Source organism: Coptis chinensis, chromosome 5 (assembly GCF_015680905.1).
Source record: "Coptis chinensis isolate HL-2020 chromosome 5, ASM1568090v1, whole genome shotgun sequence".
Classification (NCBI taxonomy): Eukaryota; Viridiplantae; Streptophyta; class Magnoliopsida; order Ranunculales; family Ranunculaceae; genus Coptis; species Coptis chinensis.
This window is the reverse complement of record NC_141460.1, coordinates 83,669,801-83,694,762: the sequence shown is the minus strand read 5'-3', so window position 1 is coordinate 83,694,762 and position 24,962 is coordinate 83,669,801. Positions and strand designations below refer to the sequence as shown.

At 36.4% G+C, this 24,962-nt stretch overlaps 2 protein-coding genes and 1 pseudogene across 2 annotated transcripts; 2 read left to right on the top strand and 1 right to left on the bottom strand.

Moving 5' to 3' along the window:
• The first annotated feature begins 6,974 nt into the window (after positions 1–6,974).
• LOC147499434 (transport inhibitor response 1-like protein pseudogene) lies at positions 6,975–7,289 on the top strand (annotated as a pseudogene).
• A 5,520-nt stretch (positions 7,290–12,809) lies between these two features.
• Positions 12,810–13,548, bottom strand: LOC147499433 (uncharacterized). Its single transcript, XM_086561230.1, has one exon. It carries the CDS (start codon positions 13,413–13,415, stop codon positions 12,957–12,959), a length of 459 nt encoding a protein of 152 aa, XP_086417356.1. The 5' UTR covers positions 13,416–13,548; the 3' UTR covers positions 12,810–12,956.
• A 261-nt stretch (positions 13,549–13,809) lies between these two features.
• Positions 13,810–21,798, top strand: LOC147499432 (DUF21 domain-containing protein At4g14240-like). Its single transcript, XM_086561229.1, has 13 exons — positions 13,810–14,107; positions 15,455–15,531; positions 15,670–15,753; positions 15,846–15,959; positions 16,421–16,504; positions 17,648–17,719; positions 18,774–18,841; positions 19,463–19,550; positions 19,715–19,788; positions 19,903–20,281; positions 20,608–20,654; positions 20,736–20,817; positions 21,413–21,798. The coding sequence occupies exons 1-13, from the start codon at positions 13,843–13,845 to the stop codon at positions 21,509–21,511; spliced, it is 1,533 nt and encodes a 510-aa protein (XP_086417355.1). The 5' UTR covers positions 13,810–13,842; the 3' UTR covers positions 21,512–21,798.
• The last annotated feature ends 3,164 nt before the right edge of the window (positions 21,799–24,962 follow it).

Sequence of the window (24,962 nt, the reverse complement as noted above, 5' to 3'; positions counted from 1 at the left end):
TGTTGTTATTTCTTTCCCTTCCTGAATACTAATAATAATACATTCGTCCAAAAAGTGACAAAAATTGATTTAAACAAACAATATAAGGAATAAGATAAATAATATAGAAAATAACAACTCATAATAAGTTTGTTACAGGTTTAGTAGTGGACCTGCATCAGTAGTAATATTCCAGATTATGGATTTGGAATGAGAAATACTAACTTCTTTGTTTTTCTTAGTTTTAAAAAGTTGTTGTTAGTTTTATGTTTTTTAGGGCATTTTTTATGTTTTGAAATATAATATGTCTTGATACTTTGCAAGTTTGAAAAAAACTTATACCATGACATATGCTTATATTATTGGATATAGCTTGGCTACTGGTAAAGTATATGGGAAATGGTTTGCTCACGATCTTTGAAGACGAAACAGATAAAAGAGCACTATTCTTGATCTTTAGGCATTCTTTTAGGCCCATATATATTTCTAAATATGTTTTTTATTTTTATTGGGAGATGATGTTCGGAATCCTCAAGATTTAATTTTTCATTGCTTCCTCCAATAAATTTGGATTAATGTCCGTCTATTTTTAGGTTTATTCGTTTGTGCATGAACTTCAAATTGAAATCGTAAGACTTTTTTGTAATGGTGTAGTTCGAATAGCACATTAACTACTTAATATATTTCAAAACAACATTATTTTGCTACAAATGAAGTAAATAAATGAAATTAATGCATATCTAAAGTTTAAAATAAGCATTTAACAGAAAAAAATACTATGTGACCAACATAATAAAATTTTGGTATTCAAGTACTAATCCTCATGGTTTTCTTTTCTTTATTATGGAACTTTCCATGCCCTTCATTCCTTTAATTTTTTCTTCGAGATAATATATTTTATCTTTGTTGTGCTTATCATCAACCAAACAATCTAACATAATATTTTTGAGGATGTCAAGTTGATTCTGTTTCTCTTCAACTTCTATTCTTTTATTCATAAGTTCTTTGAAATTGAAGTCTTCAATTTCCATATCACGTTCATCCTTTATAAAAGCGTATTGCGTGAAAAGTCTCTTTGAATCCTCTCGCTTTTGCAATGTAATATGTGGTGCTTCCATCAATTTCTTTAACTATGATGTCTTCATTGTTAAAGAATAAGTCTTCGGTACCTTTAATGCTATAGTGGTTTTGAATCGTCCGGCTCTCTAATTTTGTGTTGTAGACCGGATCTTGTTGAATGTTAAGTCCTGTTTCTAGAATTTCCTTTAACATTTTTTTTTTTTACATAAGCTGTAATTTTTCATGCCATTATATGCAATAGACATAATAAAATGAAGTCAATAAATAATTGTAAATAATGGAGAAAAATGAAGAAAATAGGCTACTTGGTTTTTCGATATGTGTAGTTCAATTTTTTTTTTTTAGGTTAATAGATTATGTTTTACTAAGTGATTGAAAGTTCACTTTTAGTAGGGTTCTAGTTTTGTATATATCTTATATTTTGATATTTTGGAACAGCGAGCTTCTCCTTTTTTCCAGCTTCCACTCTATTAGGACCCAAGATTATGACACGTGTTGGGTAATTTGAAATGTGGATTTTGAGTTTTATGGTGTGGGCACGTGTAAAATGTGAGTGGTAGTTGTGGCATTTTGAAAGGGCACAACACCAGACACACCACAATAGACGGTCAAACTTGGTAAATGATGGTTAACTAACGATAGGGTTACCTAAAGCTAAAAAATGTAAAAATGTGGGTCTAACGTAAATACCCATATTATTGGGACGACCTAAAACTAAATCACCTTATTTTAAATTAGATTTTTTTTTTTTTAATTAGGTAGAAGTTTTTGGGTTTTAGAAACCTCTATGTTTACTATTACTGTTGGGCCTAGGCCCATCAAATTTCGTAACATATGTTTTAAGCTGGATTGTATTTCCAATTTTATTCAAATTTGACCTGCTACACTACACAGCCACTCGCTTACTTGAAATCGATAAAAACTTGAGACCAAAGAAATCCTATCCATGAAAATTCATTCTGTATTTTTTGAAACGTTATGACTCTTTAAGTTTCAACATTCATGGCGTTTCAAGCTTAAGCTAATGTATCGATTCCGTCTCCATTCGTTCGACATTCTAGATTCTCAGCTTCTCCATTGAAATTCAATTTTGAGAGGAAAAAGCCCACACTGAATTCTAAAGCGAAAAAAGAAGACAAAGAGGTATTGGTTTTCACTCATTTTCATTATTACTGTTGTTGAAACTGAAATTGTTATTGATTTTTTTCCAGGATTATTTGATTGATGCACCTGTTTCTATTGGTGATGGCTTTTCTTTCAGTGGATGTATTGCTTATCTTCATGAGGACTGTAAGCATCGTTTTTCTGATTTATAAGTTTTAATTAGTTAACCCAGAAACTTGTGGTGGTTTATACTTTATAATCCATAGGTGGAAGCCTTTACGACCTGATCCTTGGACATTGTTATTTGAACACATTTCTGTTTAGTTCATTATATCCATACACATTGTACTGACACAAATTAAAAAGATGGAGCATAAGAGTTATACATATGACCCAATCTCAATGTGCAGTATTTCTTACATATGTTCTTTGAGTATATAAATTATATAATGGACGATTTGATCTTTGAAGTTTTTAAGAAAAAATTAATTGTGGTGTTGGATTGATTGACTCGGTAGCTTCAACTTGAGACTTGTCTTTAATATTTTAATTTTTGTTTTATCATCGGTTGAATCATAAAAGAGAAATCAACAAAATTATTAAATAAGATCTTGTAAAAAAAAATAGTTTACCTTATCCATATTTGTTAACTCTTTTTCAAAGCCTTTATTGAATATCTTCTATTGTATGCAATGAAGAAAAGAAAAAGAACTTAGTTATATATGTAAAACTAATGTATTGAATTCAACATGTAAATCAGAATAAAAGAAAAAACTGAAAGTTTACCTATGTTTTTTGTTTTGTGTTAGGAGGATCGTTGGTTTTATATATATATAGGTTTGTTTAGGTTAATTGATTAGGTTTTCTTATGTCATTAGAAGTTTAGTATTAATAGGATTCTTATTTTTTATATATCCCTAATTAGTTTTTGTTTTGTGTTTATATAGATAGGTTTGTTTAGGAAGTTAAGTATTAATAGGATTCTTTTTGGTAGAGTTAGATTATTTTGTGGGAACAGCACCAACTTCGGTAGGCAAGGGTTTTATTATACAATATTAAATACCGCTTTGTTGTCCAGGAACCTTGGCGGTCAAGAAAACTGCGCTAGTTTCCTTTTTGCCCAACCTCTTCTATTGTTCATAGACTATTTGCTACATAGTTATTATAGTATATTAACCGATAGGAATTGAGTACTAAAAGCGTTAAGAACTCTCTACTTGGGCACACCCAAGGGGAGTCCTCTACTTTCTCTGAAGCTTTGAGTTAGTCCTTATGCATCCCATTCAGCGATTGTTAATTATAACAGATCATTATACTTATTGATTAAGCTATATCAAAGTATGAAGTATCCCCATCTGAAGTCTGAACCAATGTTTTGAAAACCGAACCGGTGATCGAACCGATTTTTTGTTAAAATGGTTCAACCAGGTTCAACCATGGTTCAACTCGGTCGGACCGATTGATGTTTATTTAACAAATTTTTTAATAATTACAATAATAAAATGAATAAATATATGTTTTAATTCAATATTAATTGGTATTATATATCAAAATAAATTTACTATACAAGAAATACATAGTAGTATGTTGGTTTGGAGTTTGGATTATCTTGTTTAGGTGTTAGGTTCAACTCCCCACATTATCAATTTTTCAAAAAAAAAAAAAAAAATTATAAAAGGGTGATCCGGTTTAGAGCTGAACCGGTTCAACCGGGTTTGCCCGTTCAACCACGGTTTAAGCTTAGACCGAGGGTCCAACCATAAACTCAAGTTTTAACTGAACCGAACCGAAAATTTACCGGTTCCGGTCGGACCCCGGTTCAACCACTGGTTCGGTCCGGTTTTCTAAACACTGGTCTGAACTGAAGTTGACATGAATCCCAGTTCGGATTGAGTATCCTGCTTCAACCAACCAAATGGTAGTGTTGCTGCATTGTTATGTGCTCTATTGTTGGTCTCAGAACTCAAGGAAGTGTTAGCTCTGTCTGCGTGTGGAAAAAGGTGGATCAATAATCTGGCAAGAGCTCACGGCCTCACGCTATGTCACTTTGATAAAATTGGTATTGATAGTTACACTTTAAGCAATCAAGTCTTGGTCAATAGAATATTTAATACGTTGCCAACATTTCTCCAAAACAAAGACAAAAAGAAATGAAAGACAAAAAAGGGGAAATGTACTAATGTATGCTTGGACTTTAGAGTCGAATATTTTTAGTCCATTTTGAAGTTGTGAAAGTGTGAAACCGTTGTTTCCACTTTCCAGTTTTAAGTCTTTGTTTTATTTTTCTTTGATGAAATTTACTTTGGCTTCATTGCTTGCAACATTTTCAGCAGCCTTGTATCGTCTATTTTGCCTTTGAAGGATCTTATAGGGTTGCCAAGTTTTATGTTTTCTTTTATGCATCCGGCTCGGCCCGGTTGTCCGTCCATCCGTTGTAAAATTGTTACGTTTTGAGGCACTTCCGCTTTCACCTTTCGAACATGCCCGAAGAAACGGAAAAAGGGGGCTGAGATTAAGGCATGTTTTGTCTTGAGCTCGTTAATTGATTGCCTCTCTTTGGAAGGAGTAGGCACGGAGTTGACTATTTAAGATAAGGTGCTTGTACCTTTTTTACTTTTTGTTTGTGTTCCCCACCCCTGCAAATGCCAGGTTTATAAATTTCATGGCCTCCATCGAATTTATTAGGAGCACCAACAAAAAAAAAAAGAAGAGGAAAGTAGTATCTTTGAAATAAACTGTACAAAGGGGGAGCACCAGTGGAAAAATTAAAATGAGGAAACTAATATTTTATTTCTATTGTTATTAAAATAAGAATAATGAGGAAAAATTAAAATGAGCACAACGGCGTTACTTTTGTTGAAAGATGATTCCATTGGAACAGGCAACTATAGTGTACGGCTCGATACTGGGTCACTGGGTGTAAGGATCACCTTTGTGGTAGTCGTCTGGAAGTAGATCCAGGTGGCAGGTTGGCTTCGTATAGGAAAGTCTGAAGCTAATTGGTGAATACTGTTATTTTCATCAAGACAGAATGTATGCCCCCTGTAAGCTTTTTATCTTAACCCACTCAAACTGAATGTGATTCAGCTTAAAGACTTCAATTTCAATAGTGAAGTAGTAGTTCTGACTCATCATCTGCGCTGGTAAGTAACTTCCACCTTGCGATCTAGTGGAGTCCCCGTTTTTGTCAGGACATGAAATAGGCCAATCTTCTATGTCCACCATAGATTGCCCGAGTATAGTGCGAAAAAGAATTCTTTTTTGTGTGTGTATTTTTGTGTTCCTCCATTAGAAAGTATAGTAGAGATGTGCTTCTTTGACATTGAGGTGGATTAACTTGTCATCTTAGTATTTCATCGATGATGTGCACTTATAATGAGGCTTTCCTTTTCGAATCTTGAAAGTGAAAAGATTCCATCTGGCCATTACGAGCTTTTGATTTTTTTATATGCAAATGTATATTTAGGTTAAGGAGTGTCTAGGGTTCATTTAGAATTTTAGGAGTTGTGATTGGTAGCTCTTGGAGCCTGTTCTGATCTAATTTTCACTTAACTACATAATGTACGCTAAAGCAAATGTTGGCCTAGATTTTTCTCTTTGATTCGGTTCGACTGAGTCATCGTAATCAATATCCTTCAGTGAGCACTAGGGAATGTGAAAGAGTTATCAGAAAGTATATGTGATTCTTTGGTCTATAATCATTTTGTTCCCCATTTTTGTATGTGGCGAACTTTTATCCTACCTAACTGCCTTATAAAGATAAAGCTCATTGATTATTTCTGGTGATTGCTGACTACACAATGATAGCCACAGCAACTGTTGTAAGTTAAAGTTGGCTCAGTAATTCTTTGAAATTACTTAGAATTGTTAATTTTAGTATTATTCTTATTCTTATTAATATTTGTATTTTTATTGTTATTGTTGTTGTTGGTTGTTGTTGTTGTCGTCATTTGAATAGGCTGTCTTGTGTTCCATTCCACCAATGTGCTATTTGCTGGTTAGACTTCCCTTGAGTTTTCTAGACTGACACAGATATCAGATGTTCTCTATTTTCATTGCTTTGCTTTGATTGAAAAAAAGAAAAGAAAAGAAATATTTTGCACAGCATCGAGTTTGTTGTTGGAGAGCAGAAAAGGTATGAATTGATGGAAACCGGGAAATAGATTTGAGGTAAAATTTAACATTAGAAACATCCTTTTCGAAGATGAGGCTCCTTGTTAGACATTATACTTCAAGGGTTTAGCCTACTCTATGCTTACGGTCCTATGGCAGCGGTTGTGATCTTGTTCAGGGTGATAAGGTTTGATTGTTTCATATTCATTTGGTTGGGATAATGGTTTGGTGGTAGTATAGCGCAGCTGTTTTAGTGGTATTAGCTAGTGTGGTTGTAAGTGCGACCTTTTTTTCTATTAGCAATGAGTTCTGATTGTGCCATTGTAAAAAAAGGGAACAAAAATCTAAAGCTTGAGAATACAATATTTGAAAAAGGCAATTGAATAAAAAAGATGAGGGTTTAAACAATGATTAGGTAAAGTAGGTCGACACGACTTGAATGATTGCTAATGAAAGGGTGCAGTAGTTTATTCATTGATGCTACTTAGAGTCAATATTGTGTTTTTGTTTATTTTTTTGATCCTTAATAGTTACTAAATTAATATTGTCACACAAATATTACAACAATTCTTGGTAAGTTAGCTAGAAGCTAACAACCTAATACCAAGTATCCCAGTCCCAACTCTCAAGGTACCAAATCAGAACCAAAAGAGACGAAAAAATGCAACAGCAGCACAGGAATAAGGGCGAAATACAACATGGTATGTAACGAAGGGCTTCAGGCTGTGGCTGCAACATGCAGTGACCTACGTGAACTTCGGGTCTTTCCAGCTTTTGCCCGGGAGGACAGTGATTCCCCAGTCTCAGAAGTGGGCCTTGTTGCCATTTCTGAAGGTTGTAAGAAGTTGTGTTCAATTCTCCATTTTTGCAATAAAATGACCAATGCAGCTGTTGTGGCCATGTCAAAGAACTGTCCAGATCTTGTGGTGTTCCGTCTTTGTATAATGGGGCGACACCTACCAGACCATCTGACAGGTGAACCCATGGATATGGGCTTTGGTGGGATGCCCTGAATTGCAGAAGCTTGAGATTAGAGATTGCCCTTTTGGGTATGCAGGTCTGGTCTCCGGTTTGCACCATTTTCATAACATGAGGTTCCTGTGGATGTCTTTTTGTAGATTGATTGTTTGAGGTTGCAAGGAGGTTGCTCGAAGACGATAGCAAACACGTGAATTACCGAAAATTGAAGAGGATTTTGGCCAAACAGTTGAGAAGTTATACATGTATCGATCTCTTGATAGATGGTGGAGTGATGCACCAAACTTTGTGACAATCTTGTAGACTTGCGTTTTAACAAAAGGGAGAGCACATTGCTTGTTTGTTTATATCACAGTTCAGGAGCAAATTCCGGAGGATTTGAGCAATGGGTATTTTTAAAATCCACATGGGATCTTTGGTTCCTGCTGGACATAATAGCCTTCAATTTTCTTGGCTTGGGCTGTTGGAATGGCATTAGGGCGAACCATGTTGAGAATGCTGCGTGTTTTACCATCTGGCCTTCCAAAAGTTTGTTAAAGAAAAAATTGATGTGGCCTATGGTTGTTTGAACGAAATTTGGGTTGGTGACCCCACTATAATAATCATCTTGTTTTGGATATTTCTCTTGTAGAGTTTCTTGTAGTCTAATGTGCGTGCAAAGGAATAATCATATTTGTGCTCTTTGGTTTGTTGAACTGTTTCTGTTTCATTTGCTTCTCTAGGAGCAAGTGCTGTTTTGGGATTGTTCCCTGGCTTGCTTGGTACCGCCCTTTGATTACGTTAAAAGTCAAATACAAAAGATGCGACCAAATGCATTTGGAAAGTACTCTTACAGCGGCTCTTTGGACTGTGTCCTTAAAACTTGGAAAGCAAGAGGAGCCTTAAAATTTTACACTGAATTTCCTGTTTATTGTGTTAAGATTGCTCATTATATCAAGGTAAGCTCTTCCTCATAGTATTTAAAGGTCATATAGGATTCTTTGTTGCAAAAAGGATTTCTTTATGATATTCTCCTTTCTCAAAAATTCATTCCGACTTAACATCGTCCCTATATCGCCAGTAAGTGCTTTTTATTTTTTCTCTTCACATATGTTAAATTTGTTTTTCATTTATAGCTGTGGAAATTAAGATTACAGGACTTCATATTCAATTGTGGTGGACTATCAGTAGCATTTGTTTTTGTGACGTACTGGGATTCTTACTGCATGTCGTCCATCTTTAGCAGGTAATATGTTGATTTCTTTTATTCTAACCCTTTTTCCTTGAGCTCGGTCTGAAATCATGATGTTACTCAGGGTACAGAAGCTGAAAGGGCAATTCGGAAATCTCTATGTGATTATCGCGCGCGCCCGACCACAGAGCAAAATGATTCCTTTGTTCGTTCTTATTTCAAGTGAGTTGCCAATCACCTAACTGTGATCAAACTGGTTTTTACATGACAAAATTCTGTTTTTGAGGAACTTGGATATGTTGGTTTGGTAAGGTATGGCATGGAGATTGGCAGGCCAACATTTGTTCCAGTCCAAGACTTATTAGTTACAGCTATTAGTCTGTAAAAACATGGGAAAAAACAAACAGTGCTCCCAATAGTTCATGCAAATGCTCTAATGATTTCAATGTTTTTTTTTTTGTAATTTCCTTCAGCACACCCCCTGAGTAACATCTCAATGGTTTTAAGCTCTTGAAACATAACTGACGTTTGAATACCTCCACCAAAGCAACAATGTCTAACATTTTTAAAATGGTGTCTAATTGCTCAACGATATCTGTATTCTCTTGCAGTTCTTTCCCCATCAGTATTAAGATTTAGACACCCATCAGTTGGTTTACCATTAGTTGGTTTGATAGAACACCTAGTTGATGAAAAAATTGTCAGTTTTTCTGACACTGGTTTGTTATCTAGAGCCTGTGTAAAGCGAAACTTTGTCAAATCCTAGTTAGCCAGAGAGTTATTATTTCTGATATACAGCCCTGGGTGCAGATTTTTGTTTTACTTTTAGATAAGTTCAGTTGGGGGTTGTTTGTTTTTTTTGAATTCAGCATTCAGAGCCTCTTAAACTTAAGTTTTAAGCATTCAGAGGCTCAAAACTTGTTTGTTTTTTTTAAGTAGTTTAAGCATTCAGTGGTATTTTTAGCATTCAGCATTCAGCACCAAAATTTCTTCTGAATGCTGAATTCTAATACTTGAAACAAGAAGTCCCTTCTTGCCCTTTCTTAAGAACCCAATCTTAAGAGCCCATCTACTTTCCTACCTTGACTTTTATGACTTCAAAATAAGTTCTTCAAAATTTGATGTTGGCGTCACGGGTTTTTTCATTTTTTGGGTGAATGATATCCACTTTGTTAAAAATAGAATTATATATATATATTATGAAAATAAACAAAATATGAAAATAAACCGTTAAAATATATTTGTGAAAACATATTTTAAATAAATTTATTTATCATTTATTTTTTTCGATAATCCATCTCTTCTCCTCAAATATAATATATATTTTGTTTAACAAGAAATCAAGTTAGTGTTTAAAATAGATAGCATGAGTAAAATTGTCCGAATGATTTATATTCAAATTCTTCAGAGCTAAAGGTTATTCTAAGAAAACAAACATGTTTTTAGAATTCAGCAATCAACATTTAGCATTCAGAGAATGAGCCATTCAAAGATTCAAGCATTCAAAGATTCAAAGATTCATAGGCTCGGAAAAACAAAGCGACCCCTTGGTTCTGATTGACTTTTTGCTACCACTTTAGTTAGAGTATGTATTCAAGTATGTTATATTGCTTTCATTCATGTGCTACCTTATTTGAGTTTGGATTGTGGCTTATTGTTAGTTTCTATAAATGCAGAATCGGCATGGAAATTTGGCTCGGGAATGTTTCTTCTTGTTCAAGTTGTTCTCTTGTTGGATTTCGTTCACGGATGGAGCGACTCATGGGTTAAAAAGATGAGCAATTCGGTTAGTGGAGTTTCTTTATCCTTCCGACTATGTTGGTTATCTTGAAAAGGGCAAATTCCACCCAAGGTATTATATCATGAGTACCGCCAGATGAGTTTCAGCAATCCTCACATTTTGTCATTTATATTAGTTCTTTGAATGAACTCTTTTAAGTGCAAAGCACATATCACTTGTCCATTCTCAAGTTTCTTTGAACATCGAAGGAAGCAAGTACACGGTACTTTTCTTATATAGGTTTTAAATGAATTGTTATTTCGGGGATTGATTGAAACTATTTTCTTTTACGGTTTATTTTGGTACTTCATTGAGTTTCTAAAATTTTGTCTTTTAGATTGACATCGTAAAGGGAGGACCAAGAAGCTTTTAAATTAAGGATGAATCGGTCCGAGGTTGAGGCGTAAATACATACATTGCGTGATGGGGGTCTACATCGATGCAGGTAGGATTTTCTACTGAATAAATTTCTGTCATGAGTATAAGCCGTTTAAAAGCGACTTTTGAATTCATTAATTTTCCAATTTGGATGGAAACTTGACCATGTGATCTATGGCGGAGATGTGATTCTAAGGTATAGCATACACTTAACCGCATCAATGGCTTGTGAGATCCCGTGGAATATTGCTTTCCAAGCTCGACAGCTCTGCTGCGACCCTAGCAAACAACACTTGCCCCTTCGCCAGACGGTTTGCCTATATGCTCTATGTACTTTGTGCTAGTGATACATATCTCATTTGATGACAATATAGAAAAGACTTCTTGCAAAATATGTAGTATAGCACTTAGCGTAATCACATACTCTAATATTAGATTAACCATAATACAACAATTTAACTTGACAAAAAGGTCATAAACCAAAGAAATATAACAACATGCAAATTTGAAACAAAGTCTTACTTTGCGAGGCGCCGGTGTCAAACAATTGCTTGACTTCAAGTCGATATTCATGCATAACCCAATTTGTCCTATCTCCTCGCGGTGCCCTTCCTAAATGGAAAATCGTGTCTTCTTCATCCCCACGATTAATGCGGGCCATTACTGATGGGTCTATCTCTACCGGTCGTCTTCCAATATCCAATTTAGGTGGCACGATTAGTCATGTCTCTTGGACAAAAGAAGTACCATTCGGATCCCCGCAAGATTTGTGCATAAACAAAACAAAAATGAGTTCAACACAAAGTCGAGACTACTAACTAAAATAAAAGTATCAAGAAGTTTCATAATTACGGGGAAGGTCCCAAGGATTCGGTTACGCCTATTTGGAGATAAATAATTCTCATTCGGAAAGATGGGGCTGAAATTCTCTACCATCGGTTGCACCTCCGGAAAAGAGACAAAACACCGATGGAAGGTTTTAATTAGTTGAACATGAAAATTATCAACAAGCGTATTAAGGTACTACTTGAGTACACATCGATATTAGGTGACAAAATTTAACGCCTAACAGCTGTATGCACTACCGGATTCTATGCGGTGAGGAATCTACATTCTAATCTGCAAGTGTAAAATCCGTTTTACCTTTGAATTACCGAAGATTGAAGAGGATTTTGGCCAAACAGTTGAGAAGTTATACATGTATCGATCTCTTGATAGATGGTGGAGTGATGCACCAAACTTTGTGACAATCTTGTTGCATCAATGGCTTGTGAGATCCTGTGGAATATTGCTTTGTAGACTTGCGTTTTAACAGAAGGGAGAGCACATTGCTTGGTTTTGGAAAAAGGTGCGATGGGTTTTAGATAGTGTATGTGAATTCTTTTGTAGGTTTTGTTTCCATTTTTTTTCTGTCTTGATTTATTGCTTTCCTACGTGAAGAAGAAAGTCGGGTTTTGTGGAGTTGAGTTAAACTTCCCTTTTTTTTCTCCAAATTTTTAGTAATCTCCTTGTTGACGTGGACACCTTTAGAGGGCTTGAAAAGAGACTGCTATTATATATATATATAAAGATTTTCTCCAAAATTGGGTGTTAGGCCCAATTTCTTGAAATAAAAATGAAATGAGGAACTTGGTTTTTGGTGTATTGCAGCAGTTTTTCAATTTGTCATTTTATTGGCATGCTTAAAAGCTGTAGAATCATTTTTTCTCATCATAAGTCACAACCTTGAGATTAATTAGTACTTTGAATCTTACTCTTTTCAAATTAACATGTGACCTGTTCGTAGATAGCTATACATTTCTGAATTAAGTTACAACTAGGTCAAATCAATCAAGAATTGAAGAGTTATTAATCAATTTGATTAGAAATAGATATGATAATTAAGATATGAGTTGGTGACACTAAACTACTGGCTGATATTGTTTTTCAATTCACACGCATAAAAGCATAAACTATAGACAATCCCAGTAATCATGGAAAACTTGAATCATGGAGATTCATGCCTAGGATGAAAGACAAGTTTTTCGAAATAAACATCTCAATTAGCAAGATAGTTTCAGATTAAACATATCGATCATATATTACTTAAGAAGTTTAAAAGAAAAGCACAATAAAAGGGCCGCGGACACGTACACTTGAATAAGCAAATGAATGTTTTTCTTCTTGAGTGCACGTCAGTTTAAGCAAACGTTGTGATTTTTCGACATAAGTAAATCTAATAGGTACTACAACATTAGACAATGCATTCACCATATACCATCCTAGCTAGGCATACAAATTAATTTACGCAAAACACAAGCTAATAATCCAAAACCTTCCGCCCCTCCATATAGCCAAAACATGATCAGTTTTCATGACTCGTGTACATATTATTCAACGCCAAGACCCATCGCACTTGTAAAGGACCTCACAGTCTTCATCAATTTTCACTAAATATGAATGTTCAAGTCTTCTAAGGAATGGCGGAAGGCGGATCAGCAACTCACAAACACACGTATCATCCAGATTCCTCAACCACCTACAACAATTGTCAATTGCATCAGCATGGTGATGGTGGCGGTGATGGCGTCTTCGGTGTTGAGGCTCACTTGGAGGCTGTTGAGCTTGTGGTTCATTCAGCTTCAAATCAGGTTCATCAGGATCCTCATCATTGGCTGGAGGAGCTGGAGCATGTACTGGTAAGAAATAACAAGCTTGGTTTACCAAGGCAAATTGTGATAAACATAGCGGTCTCGGAGGTGCAAATGGCAATCCCATTGGCATAGAAAATACTTTTGGTATTACCACTAGAATCGCAAAGAGTGCTATTGTTACTATCCTCATTTTCTCCATGATATGATTGAAATGTGTGTAAAGCTTTGATAGTCTGGCTTCTTAAGCACAAGTAGTCTTCATCCTAACTTGTACTTACATTACAATTAACCAATGCCACATTCTTTGGCTTCCTTAAATAAGAAAGACAAGAAGAATAATCAAAGTAGAGATGGGGTTTAATGAAGTATTCAGGCAGGAAGGGTGGTGTCTCATGCCCTATGTATGATGTCTAATAGCTGTTAGGTGAAGTACTAGTTTTTCTTTTTCGGTAAATAGGTGAAGTACTAGTTGGTTCCTGGGCCTTTGATTTTATTCGGGCCTCCAAGCCCATAATAAGTCGACAGCCCAGGGTCACAACAGTAATTTCAAAGAAAATTCTTTCTTAACTAACTATAAATAGCCAAAAAACATTTATTCCAGCTCTGGCCTCAAAAGTAGAAAACAAATGATGGTAATCAATGCATTAACGATAGCTAGAATGACAATGAGAGATAGTAGTGGAGGAGGAATGTTATTTACAGATTCATTATTAGCAGCAGAAAGTATAAAGTTTGGATCTTTTTGGTTCTATACATATGCAGGCATCTCCTGTTTTCTTGTATTGTTTGCTGGTATTATGTCTGGACTCACCTTGGGTCTTATGTCTCTTGGTCTTGTTGAACTTGAAATCTTACAACGTAGTGGTACTTCTACTGAAAAGAAACAAGCAGGTAATTAGTTTTAGACTTATATATTATTTGATTGGGTGTCTGTTATTTGATTGGTTTGATGTTATATTGTATTGGTTTTGTTGTTGAATTGAATGATTGATTGAGTTTGATCTGGGTTATTAGTGTGCGATTTGGAGATTTGAGGATTTGGGTATGATTAGATTTGAGAATTAGAAGCTTGGGCTGTGTTTGTTTGTAGGGAAAAAAATTGAAGTGAATTTCTTTTTTTTGGGAAAACATAATAATGGTGGAAAGTGAGGTGAATTAAGGTCCTTGTAATAAGATTAAGATATCATTGACAGTGTGTAATGTCCATTAATCAAGTACAGTATTCAGTATTTACTGTGCTCTTCCTCGGGTATATCTGCGGAGATTACCATTCATCGTTGGATGACATAGTGGATAAATATCTGTTTTACGCAGTTGATCTTTGAACATGGCTATTGCAAGAGAGTTTGTACTCCATTTCAATGTGGTGCAGTCCAATTTTTGGCTGAGTAATGGTGAGTTTAAGTTGAATTGCACCCTAACCCAAAGGAGAAGACCCCTAGTTCGTACATCAAATTATGTGGAATACTCTTTTGGGATTTACATTTCCTTGTAGTTTTCGAGCATGTCCTTTTCTTTTTATGGTTCTTATGCTTTATGTGATTGAGCGTGCAATAATAGCAGTAGATCTGGGTTCTGGCACACCCTGAATTTCTTAAAACCGAGTTCTTTTCTGTTTTAAGAGAGGTTGATTCCCCTCATTTTTAGGATACTGATTTCCATTCTTCTACTTTCCTTCGTCATTTGTACCAAATGTACCCTAAAAGAAATTAGTTTTTCTTTAACATTTTCGCTTTCACACCATTTCCAATCAACTGCAAGTGCATAACTGTAAGTTGGACCATTTGTAAGTTTACGTTATCCTGTATTAGTAAGAATTCTACAAGCTAGAGTTGAGTTGTAAAAAAGTGTGGAACTTTTATGTTTGTATATATATTTCCTAAATTGTAAAAAATTGATATGATTTGGTTATGAAGGAATAAGATTCCTTTGTAGTCTCTTCCAAATTTTAAGCAACGAAATTTGATTATGAATGTTTTTCCTTAAAAAAAACAGTATATTTAATTGTTTGCCTATATTGTGGGGAATTTTGATTGTCACTTTATTCAAAGACAGTTACGAGTCATCAGAATGAACCTCACCCACTACTCACATAGCTGCAGGATTAAATCTTTGCAGCGGGTCGTGAGAGTGTCATGTTTTCTAGTACAGATTACATACCTTTAGTAGTTTAGTGTGATTAACATTATCAAATACCATGTATGAGACTTATATTTTCTGTCCGTTTTCATAATGCAGCTACAATTCTTCCAGTCGTTCAAAAGCAACACCAACTTCTTGTGACTTTACTTCTCTGTAATGCTTGTGCCATGGAGGTAAGTTATTGTCTGAAGCTTATAATCCTTGTGCGAGGGAAGTATCAGTGGTCTTCAACTTGGGCGATGGCAGATTGCGTCAAACTGTGTTGCTCTAGATTTTCATTGTTTGTAATATTTCCTACATGCTGCTCACAGGCATTACCTATATTTTTGGACAAGATATTCCATCCCATTGTTGCTGTTGTACTATCTGTAACTTTTGTTTTGGCATTTGGAGAGGTATTTTTGTAAATATTCATTATATGCTGTCCAAGTTTGAAGCCACGACTGAAGTGGAGGTGTGCCTTGTTTTGATTAAATTGTCATGTCAGGTTATTCCACAAGCAATATGCACAAGATATGGACTTGCTGTAGGCGCAAATTTTGTATGGCTTGTGCGTATTCTGATGATAATTTGCTATCCAATTTCTTATCCTATTGGGAAGGTAATACCGACAGGTAGTTGAGATCAAGGTTAAAGATACATCATGTATATATTTCGTTAAGTACCAAGGCTATGTGGTTTACTGTATGGGTTTGATAATAATAATACCAAAGGCACTTTATACAGTTGTTATTGTAGTTTGTAATGACATTTTCACATGTCATCTTGTCTGTGCATATAATAACTGCACACATTGTTATCTTTATTATTGTCAATTTTTGTGTTTGTGTGTGTTGGTACTTTTTCCTGCCTGTCGAGAGGCATTCTATTTTGGTTTAGATTTACTGTTTATTATTTTCTCTCAACCGCAAAATGGTGGTTCTATAATTATTTGTTTTCCTTGGTGATGATTCCCTGCCTATTTTTGTAATTTGACCTGTGCAGCATGAGAAACCTGATAATTTATCTCATCTTTTGCAATACAGCAGCAAAACTAGTCTCTAACTTGTTACTGTATTTCAGATGCTAGATTTTGTGCTTGGGCATAATGATGCACTGTTTCGGCGTGCTCAATTAAAAGCTCTTGTTTCTATTCACAGTAAAGAGGTAAGCCTGCATGGGATCAAACATGTCATCATGATCGAGATCTTACTTTAGGTTATAAGTGTATTTTAACAGACAAGAATTTTTTATTTATTCATTTTCCCCCCTATATCTTCATACTATATTTTACATATTAGTAAGATTTACTTTCTTGTTGCAAACTTGCAATACAATTGGCAAAATCATCTTTTTATTTGGGGGGGTGGTGTTGGGGGGAGCTAATGGAATTCCAAATTCCATAAAGATCTGTGTACTATTTATATTCGTAGTGAAAAACTATATACATCTGCTGTTAGAAGATCTTGGTGAGTTGGTGCTGGTAGAAAAGGCTCTTTTTGTAGTTGAAGTGCTATGTGATACAGTGTCATTGGTTACTCATAAAGATATCAGTGAATTGACTTAATTGATTTTGGAAGTTCTTTAAATCTCTCATTCAGAATGATTTCTTATATATTATTCAAGTACAATCATAGAACTACAAACATATATGTAGTTATGGTCGTCGGTCTAAGTTTCTATTAATTATGGTCTACCTTCTGTACTAGTCTCAAATAAAAAGATAAGGAGAGAAAGATATATTGATTATTGAGTAGTCTTGGTATGTCAGAATTAGAAACTTCTAATCTCTAACTTGAGGTTGCATATTATACATAGATTTAGAAAAATGGTAAAAGTGTACCAACAGGCTGAAGAATGATAGTGTTGAGATGTTTGTTATAGTCCCACACTCCCACATGGCATGTGTCAAGCCTTGCAGTGTTGTATAAATGTTCTTGGGCCTCTCTAATTATTACCGAGTAGTTTTAAGCATCTTTTTGTAGATGTTTAATATGGTACCAGAGTATTGTGTTTGGCCCAAAGGGCTTGTTTACTCCACATCACCCAATTGTGTGGTCCGCGTGTTAGGCTCAAGTAATGTTACATGTGAGGAGGCATGTTGTGATGTTTGTTATTAGTCCCACATGGGATGTGTGAAGTCTTTCAATATACTATAAATGTTTCAGGGCCTCTCCATGTATCACCAATTGGTTTTAAGTTGGATGCTCAAAATGCTTAATATATAGAATTGCTAGCATAGTTCTCACTTCTCAATATACAGTAATGGGGAATTCTATGTTTCAAATTGATTGTTTCTCTCCATCTTAGGCTGGTAAAGGGGGTGAACTCACCCATGATGAGACGACAATTATTAGTGGAGCACTAGACTTAACTGAGAAGGTATGTCTCTCCCTGAAACTTACCATTTCAGAAGGTTTGTTATATTGTATTATTGTTTGATTACTTTTTTTTGTTGTAAGCTTTCCTATATATTAAAGAACGGGGGTATAGTCTCAAAAAGGTCCATCTAGGTGTCTAAAGCTTAGACGGACCCAGGACCATCTACTCCTTGTTCACTTTTAGAGTCTTGATTCTAAGAGATAAAATGTTGGTGTAGTAGCCGTGATATGAGTTCTCATTTGGAGTTTGCCCTACTAGGAGGAGAATTAGGGAATGTTATCTCTAAATCTCTAATATGCATCAGTTATGGTTTTTCATTGCTTTTGTTGGTGGCTGCTAAACTCCAATTAGTGTGTGCGTATTTGAAAATTAAGTGTTGAGAAGTTAACTTACATCAATCCAACTGTGTAGAATATAGATTTTCCAGTCGTACTTTTCCAAAAATCACACACTCCTTAGTAATTTGCTCAATTGGTATGAAATTGGTTTTTTAGTTTTTTCCCCATGTGATAATAGGGGTATTCAGGTCATGGCCCACTCTTAATTGGGTATCAGGTTTTGGCCCATTGACTGAACTTTGAGTGTGACTTCTTCCACCCAAAGTTTTTTAATGCCACAAATGGCCTCACATGATGAACGTGTTAGGTTGGCGAAAACCTGAAAACCCCAAAATCTTTTGAGGTGGTATTTCCAGCCTCCATGTAAAAAATTGAGCTTTAAAGTTAAATGTTGATGCTACTGCAAGGAACAGATCATGTGGCCAATCCCATTCATATGGGACTAAGGCAAGGATGATGATGATGATCCATATGTGATAATAGCTATTTTTCTGCATAAAACATGAAGCCTACAACTTTTGTCAGTGTCAATACAATTACAGTGGTATTATATGTGCTTGTTTACTTTGTTGCATAATTTATATTGTTTTGACTGATGAGTAGTTTCTTTACATGAAATTACATTGGATCATTTAGTCAGCAACCCTTTTGCCTGTGGGACAATAATCTATATCTGATATGGGATGTATTGGGACTAAAAATTCTTTTCTGAACAGACTGCGGAGGAGGCTATGACACCTATTGAATCAACATTCTCGCTAGATGTTAACTCCAAACTGGACTGGTCAGTTCTTCTCTTCAATATATTCTACTGGTTTTTAATTGACAACTCATGCATACCTTTTTCTTATCGATAGAATTTAAAACAATTCGTATTTACTGTAACATTTCTTATCGTCTTTTGACTGAATTTAAAAATAAGAAGTTGTTCATATGGAATTATTTTCTTTGGCAGGTACTTTAAGGTACCATTCTTTTTGCAGTTTTGTAGAAAGCTCACTTGTAATAATCATTTTTAGATTTTAATGAAAGTGGAGGTAGGAATAAGATGAAGAGAAAGAGAGAAAGGTGAGGTTGGTTAGGTGACAATTTAAAAAGCGTGCCTTGAGGGTAAATTATGGCATCTTGCGGTAATGGTATATCTTTGGTCATGCATAATTGCCTACTGAGGCTTACTCCAGAAACTTTTGAGGTTTATGCGTGAAGGGTATCCATAGACTACATAGAAAGAAGTTACGGATAGAACCCCCAAAGTTTCAACAGCATTTAGTAGACGAATTAATTTTCTAGTTATTGTTTGGTGTTTTTAATCCAAGTAGTAGATGGAGTAATTTACAAATTATTGTTTAGTGTTTTTTAATCTACTGGTAAGTTCTGAGTTGATAATAAGTATTTGACAACTCAGGGAAGCAATTGGAAAGATTCTTGCTCGGGGCCATAGTCGAGTTCCTGTTTATTCTGGAAATCCAAGAAACGTTATTGGTCTTCTATTGGTGGGTACAAAAATTATTAGGCTTTGCAAGGAATTCAATATTGATACACTATATTTTGGCTTTTTCTCTGTGTGTGTGTGTGTGGGGGGGGGGGGGAGGGGAAGTATGTACTCATAGAATTGATTATTGCCTTCTTTTTTCCTTTCACATCCTCCTTGATATAGGTGAAAAGTCTTCTCACGGTAAGGGCTGAAACTGAGACCCCAGTCAGCGCTGTTTCAATTCGGAGAATTCCAAGGTGTGTAGCTTTTCAAACCTCTTTACATGCGTCTAACTATCTTCCTATATTTTTGTCTATCTCTTACCTTGAACTAATATATTGGAACTTGTTCGCCACTGGAGTGGTTTTCAGGGTTCCTGCAGACATGCCTCTGTATGATATATTGAACGAATTCCAAAAAGGAAGCAGTCATATGGCTGCTGTAGTGAAGGCTAAAGGGAAATACAAAATTGCTCCACATAGTGGTGATGGAGAAAAACCAGAAGATACCAAATTAGTAGTTGAGGATTCAAAATTAACTACTCCGTTGCTTCCCAAGCAGGATGAGAACTTGGAAAACGTTGTTGTTGACATTGAAAAGGTTTCAAAATCCATCAGCTCGAATGGGCAAATTTCTTCACTACAAAAAGATATTGTAATAAGTGGATTACCAAATTTGTCTGAAGATGTGGAAGATGGGGAAGTCATTGGTATCATTACCTTAGAGGATGTATTTGAAGAACTTTTGCAGGTAATCTTAATAGTGACCTGCTTCAGTGCGCTCATGGTCACATGCTCAATGTATATTTTCAGTTAGATGCCTTTTCAAACAATGGACCAATCTGTTATCCTGATCTTATTAGTCACGACGAATACTCTACAAAATCCACTTCCATGAAGAAAATTGTGCACTTATTTGCTTGGAACATCAATTAATGTGCCCCTCTATCCCTTTATATTGTATAGAAGAGGTGGCCCACTGGTTGATCTTGTAGGTCAATCTGAAATTATTGAGCGTCTATTATGACTCATATTTATTCAGTACGGATCTCTGATTATTTCCTTGTCAAATGCTAGGAGGAGATAGTAGATGAGACGGATGAATATGTTGATGTACATAAGAGGTAAGTGTTACACTTTTCCTGCTTAAAGACGTTTTTGTGGATACCTAACAAAGTTGGCTGTAACATAATGTTTTTCCTCAGGATACGTGTCGCTGCAGCTGCAGCTGCTTCCTCAGTCGCTAGAGCGCCATCAATGCGAAGGTTGACTGCTCAGAAGGGGACTGTAAGTGGCAATCTCTTGCTGCATATTCCTTTGATCATATGCTTTCCTGTATTGTCATATCAGATGAGTTGCATAGTACATGTGTCACAACCAATTTGACATTGGACCTATATTTGGTGATTTTTATTATTATTATTATTATTATTATTATTATTATTATTATTTTTTTAAATAACTCTAAAGAAAAAAGATTTTATTGGTCCCAACATTCTTGTATAAAAGATTTGGAGCCAAGTAGTCTTACAGAATACTCTGAATATTTTATTATAAGCGGATGCTTCTACTTAGGTTTATATTTAAGAAGACCAAGATTCGACGAGTAACAAATGTAATTTCATCTATTTCTTGCATTCAAAAGTGGGGAAATCAGTAGTGTTGGACAAGACTCCACTTGGGAAAATTTCGTTTTGCATAGCACATTAACATAGATTACTTATCAAGACTATTCTTTGTCTTATACATTAGTGAAATTGGGATGGATGTGAGTTATTCTTTGTCTTTAGATACAGTAGAGAGATTTCATATAGATGTGCAAATCATACTGTATAACTATAGATGCTATTAATACCTGAAGCTTTCAATATTTGTTCTTCAGGGTGGGCAAAACAGACAAGGGCCACCCCAGAAAAGATCCGGCGACGATGATTCAAAACAAGGGAACCTTGGGGAGCCTCTCCTCCCGAACAAGAGATAACATGAGAGATACGGCCGTTAAGCCAGAGTCTGACATGCGTGTATTGGCATGCAACCGCGAAAATATGCAAGCTCACATTCTTTCTCTTAGGCAAGGGAACTAGTGTAATGTAATGTTCGTGGCCTTATCAGTTATGTTTTCCCGGAAAATGAGTATTGGAGTGTTATTTCATCTTAGGAGTCCATTTCTTGTGAAGATAAATGATGTATTAATATTGTATTTGTTAATGTACAAACTCAGAACAGTTTCGGGAAAGTCTTATAAAATTTTGTTTTATTGCAAAGCTACACCAATAATCTTCGGCACACACAGGATGCAAATAGAAAACATTTTCTGTGGTCCTAGTTTTTAAAAAGAAAACGAATAAGGGCATCTCCAATGGGAGGTGTAAAATTACACCTCCACCTAGGCTCCACGTAGGTGCCATTAGGATTTTACACCTCTAATTGTATATTATTGTATAGCTTATAAATATGCACTCTATACTCTCCAATGGAAGAGTGTAAAAAAAAATATATTTTAAACTCGGACGTCACTTGGAGTGATGTCCCTCTTTAATTTAAACTGGGAGTGACGTCCGAGTTAAAAAATTACTTTAGAATTAGAAAGGGACGGTACTCCAAGTGACGTCCGAAAATTATTTCACTCAGGCGTCAGTTCGAGTGTTGCCCGGGCTTTTTATTAACTAATAGCGAGAGGGGGAATTCCCCACTCTCTCTATTAGCTAATACACTATTACATACGGTATAACACCTCCATTAGAGAGAGTTTTTTGATATTTGGGGTGTAAAATTTCCACTCTATACGGTTTACACTCCCCATTGGAGATGCCCTAAAGGGGGTGAAACAGAGTCTCTGTTTTGCCTCTTTGCTGGAATTATCAGGAGCTCGAGTGGGGGAATCGAGACCCCTCTGTTGACCTTTGCAGTATCCCCCTATATTCGACCAAACGACTCAAATGGTCAATGCCTTGTGCATTCTCAAATTCCAGTTATCCTCTATTTAAACAATAGTGTTTTAGACTTAACACCAAATCCGCTTGATTGAAAACACAGCTAACTAAATTTTTAAACTTCTTGGCCTGCATCCTCAGATTTTCTTTCCACCAGTGCATAAGGCAGCAAACAAATAAAATGTTAATTTACTCATGTTTAGGAAGCTGCGGAAGTACGGATATATAACATGTTTAGGAAACTGCGGAAGTACGGATATATAACTAAAAGCATTCAAACAAAATAAGTACGTACCCAAATGTCGACTTCACAAGAGGATACAAGATTTCCTTGTAATCAGATTCAGCATCAAAGTTCAGTTCATGCTCCCATATACAATTGAATTCAGATACATCCATGAACCAAACATCATCCTTGTAAAGGAGTGTTTTGGTTTTCCTTAGTGTTGGGGAAGGGTGAGGGAAGAGAGTTGAGATTTTCTGGAGGGACCGAGTTCGCTTGTGAGCGAGCTGCCTATGTATCCTCTTTTGGTTTTTCTTTCTCAGGGAGAGAGGAATCAGGTCCGACGTAGTTCAAATAGATGGTATTTATAGGCTTGAGGAAATGTCTATCCAGGAGACACGTGTGTCTCTTGCACACGTGTAAGGTGGAGATCGTGAGTGAGTGTTAATTTTGGTTATATTATAAGTTGTGTGCTGATTGGGCGTTGGCGCGGTCACCCCTATTTCCCGGTGGTGGAAAGTACAAATAAGATTTTGGTAATGATTACCCCTGGTGGTGACCTTATCCGAGGCGTTCTGTCTCTGGTCATGTGTTCGTACCGAGACATCTTTGTTCGTACCACCTACCTGAAAGGAGCTACTCACAGATCGGTTTTGGAGGTCGATGTCTTGGGTTCACCTATGCTGCGCACATGCATGTTCTCGAGGGAGCTGCTCACAGGTCGGTCTTGGAGGTCGATGTCCTGAGTTCGCTTATGCTCCACACGTGCATGATAACTCTATGAGGATATCACTCCCCTACACAGCCCCCTCTCAGTAGAGTGTTTATGTCACGGGAAACGCTCTGCTGAGAGAAAAATAATGGAAGAACGTGTGGAGCATGAGCGAGCTGTGGTGGACGATCCGACTGGGACGGCGCAACTTTTGAATCATGTGGCATGATGATTTGGCGGGAAAGGGAAGTTAGGCGCGAATCACGCACGCGACGATGTAATAATCGTAGTAGTTGAGGAAGAAACGTGTCGCCGCATTATACCTGAATCTGGCTGAAAAGAGCGGTACCTTTGAAACACGTGTGCGGGCTAGAGCATAGGCTGTAATCATAACTTCTTGGTAACTGAACGGGCGGTTTATACAAAATCAAATTTGGGACATCAAAAAGGTATTGCGTGTTTTCTTCTTCCGCAAAAACGCAAGCTAGGGTTCCTCAGGTGAGTGTTTCTGCTGCTGTTACCTTTCCATTTTCAATTTGCTTTCCTCTCTGTCCGGTGCGTTTTGTTAAGTAGGTAGGTCATTGTAAGGTTATAGGGTTTAAGCTTGTGTAATTGATAGAAAAGACTCGTTATAATGTCTGATTCTGATGACACTCGATCGGAGGAGGTTCGGGAGATATCATTGAGTTGCGGAGAGTATGAGGATGAAGAAGCAGTGAGTGTTGAGGTTGAATTGGATGAGGAAGATAGGGTAGATGAGGGTAATACCCGATCTAGGTCAGAAGGTGGCGTAGTCAGTACGTCAGGTCGAGGGGAGATGTCGTCATCAAGCGATGTACCCCTTAGAAGTGTAAACCGTCGTGCTGCAAACTCGTTTCCCGAACTGAGGGCAGCGTATGGGATTAACGTCCCCGACCTGGAGATATACGAACCACGATTGAGTGAAAATGTTCGTAGTGAGGAGTACAACCCGCCAAATGGTGGAATAATAATATGTGAGGGCCAACTGAGAGCGCATATGCAAATACCGTTCTCGAAACTGGTATGTGACTTCTTGGCCCATTGTTGGAAGTCTCCTTGTCAGTTCGTTGGTAACACCTGGAGATTGTTTAAGGTGTTTGACCTGTTGAATGCGAGTGGGGAATACGACATAGGGGTATCCGACATAGTTGAGCACTATGTTGTAAGGCGATCTGGTAATTTGAACTTTAGCTTGCAAACAATGACGACGCGTTCTGCTGTGATCGATGGTGTAAGCAACGAGGCCTGGACAAAGAGGCGTTCTTTGCTAGTTAAGCAACCACCGCGCGAACGGGTGTAGATTGCGAACTAGGATTTGTAACATATCCGGTGGGTAGGAATATTTTTCTGTTGTTGCTTTACTTAACGACTGATAGTTGTTCTAACAGGCCCTTGTTTTGCTTTGGCTGCAGAGTTTTTCGTGAAGAAGTTTAACCGATCGTGGGGAGATAAAGAGGTTCGCGCGGTGACTTCGTGAAGAAAAAAAAAGCGAAGTTACTGAAGTTGCACATTTCTTTGTGGAGAAGGGTGGGCTGTGATCCGG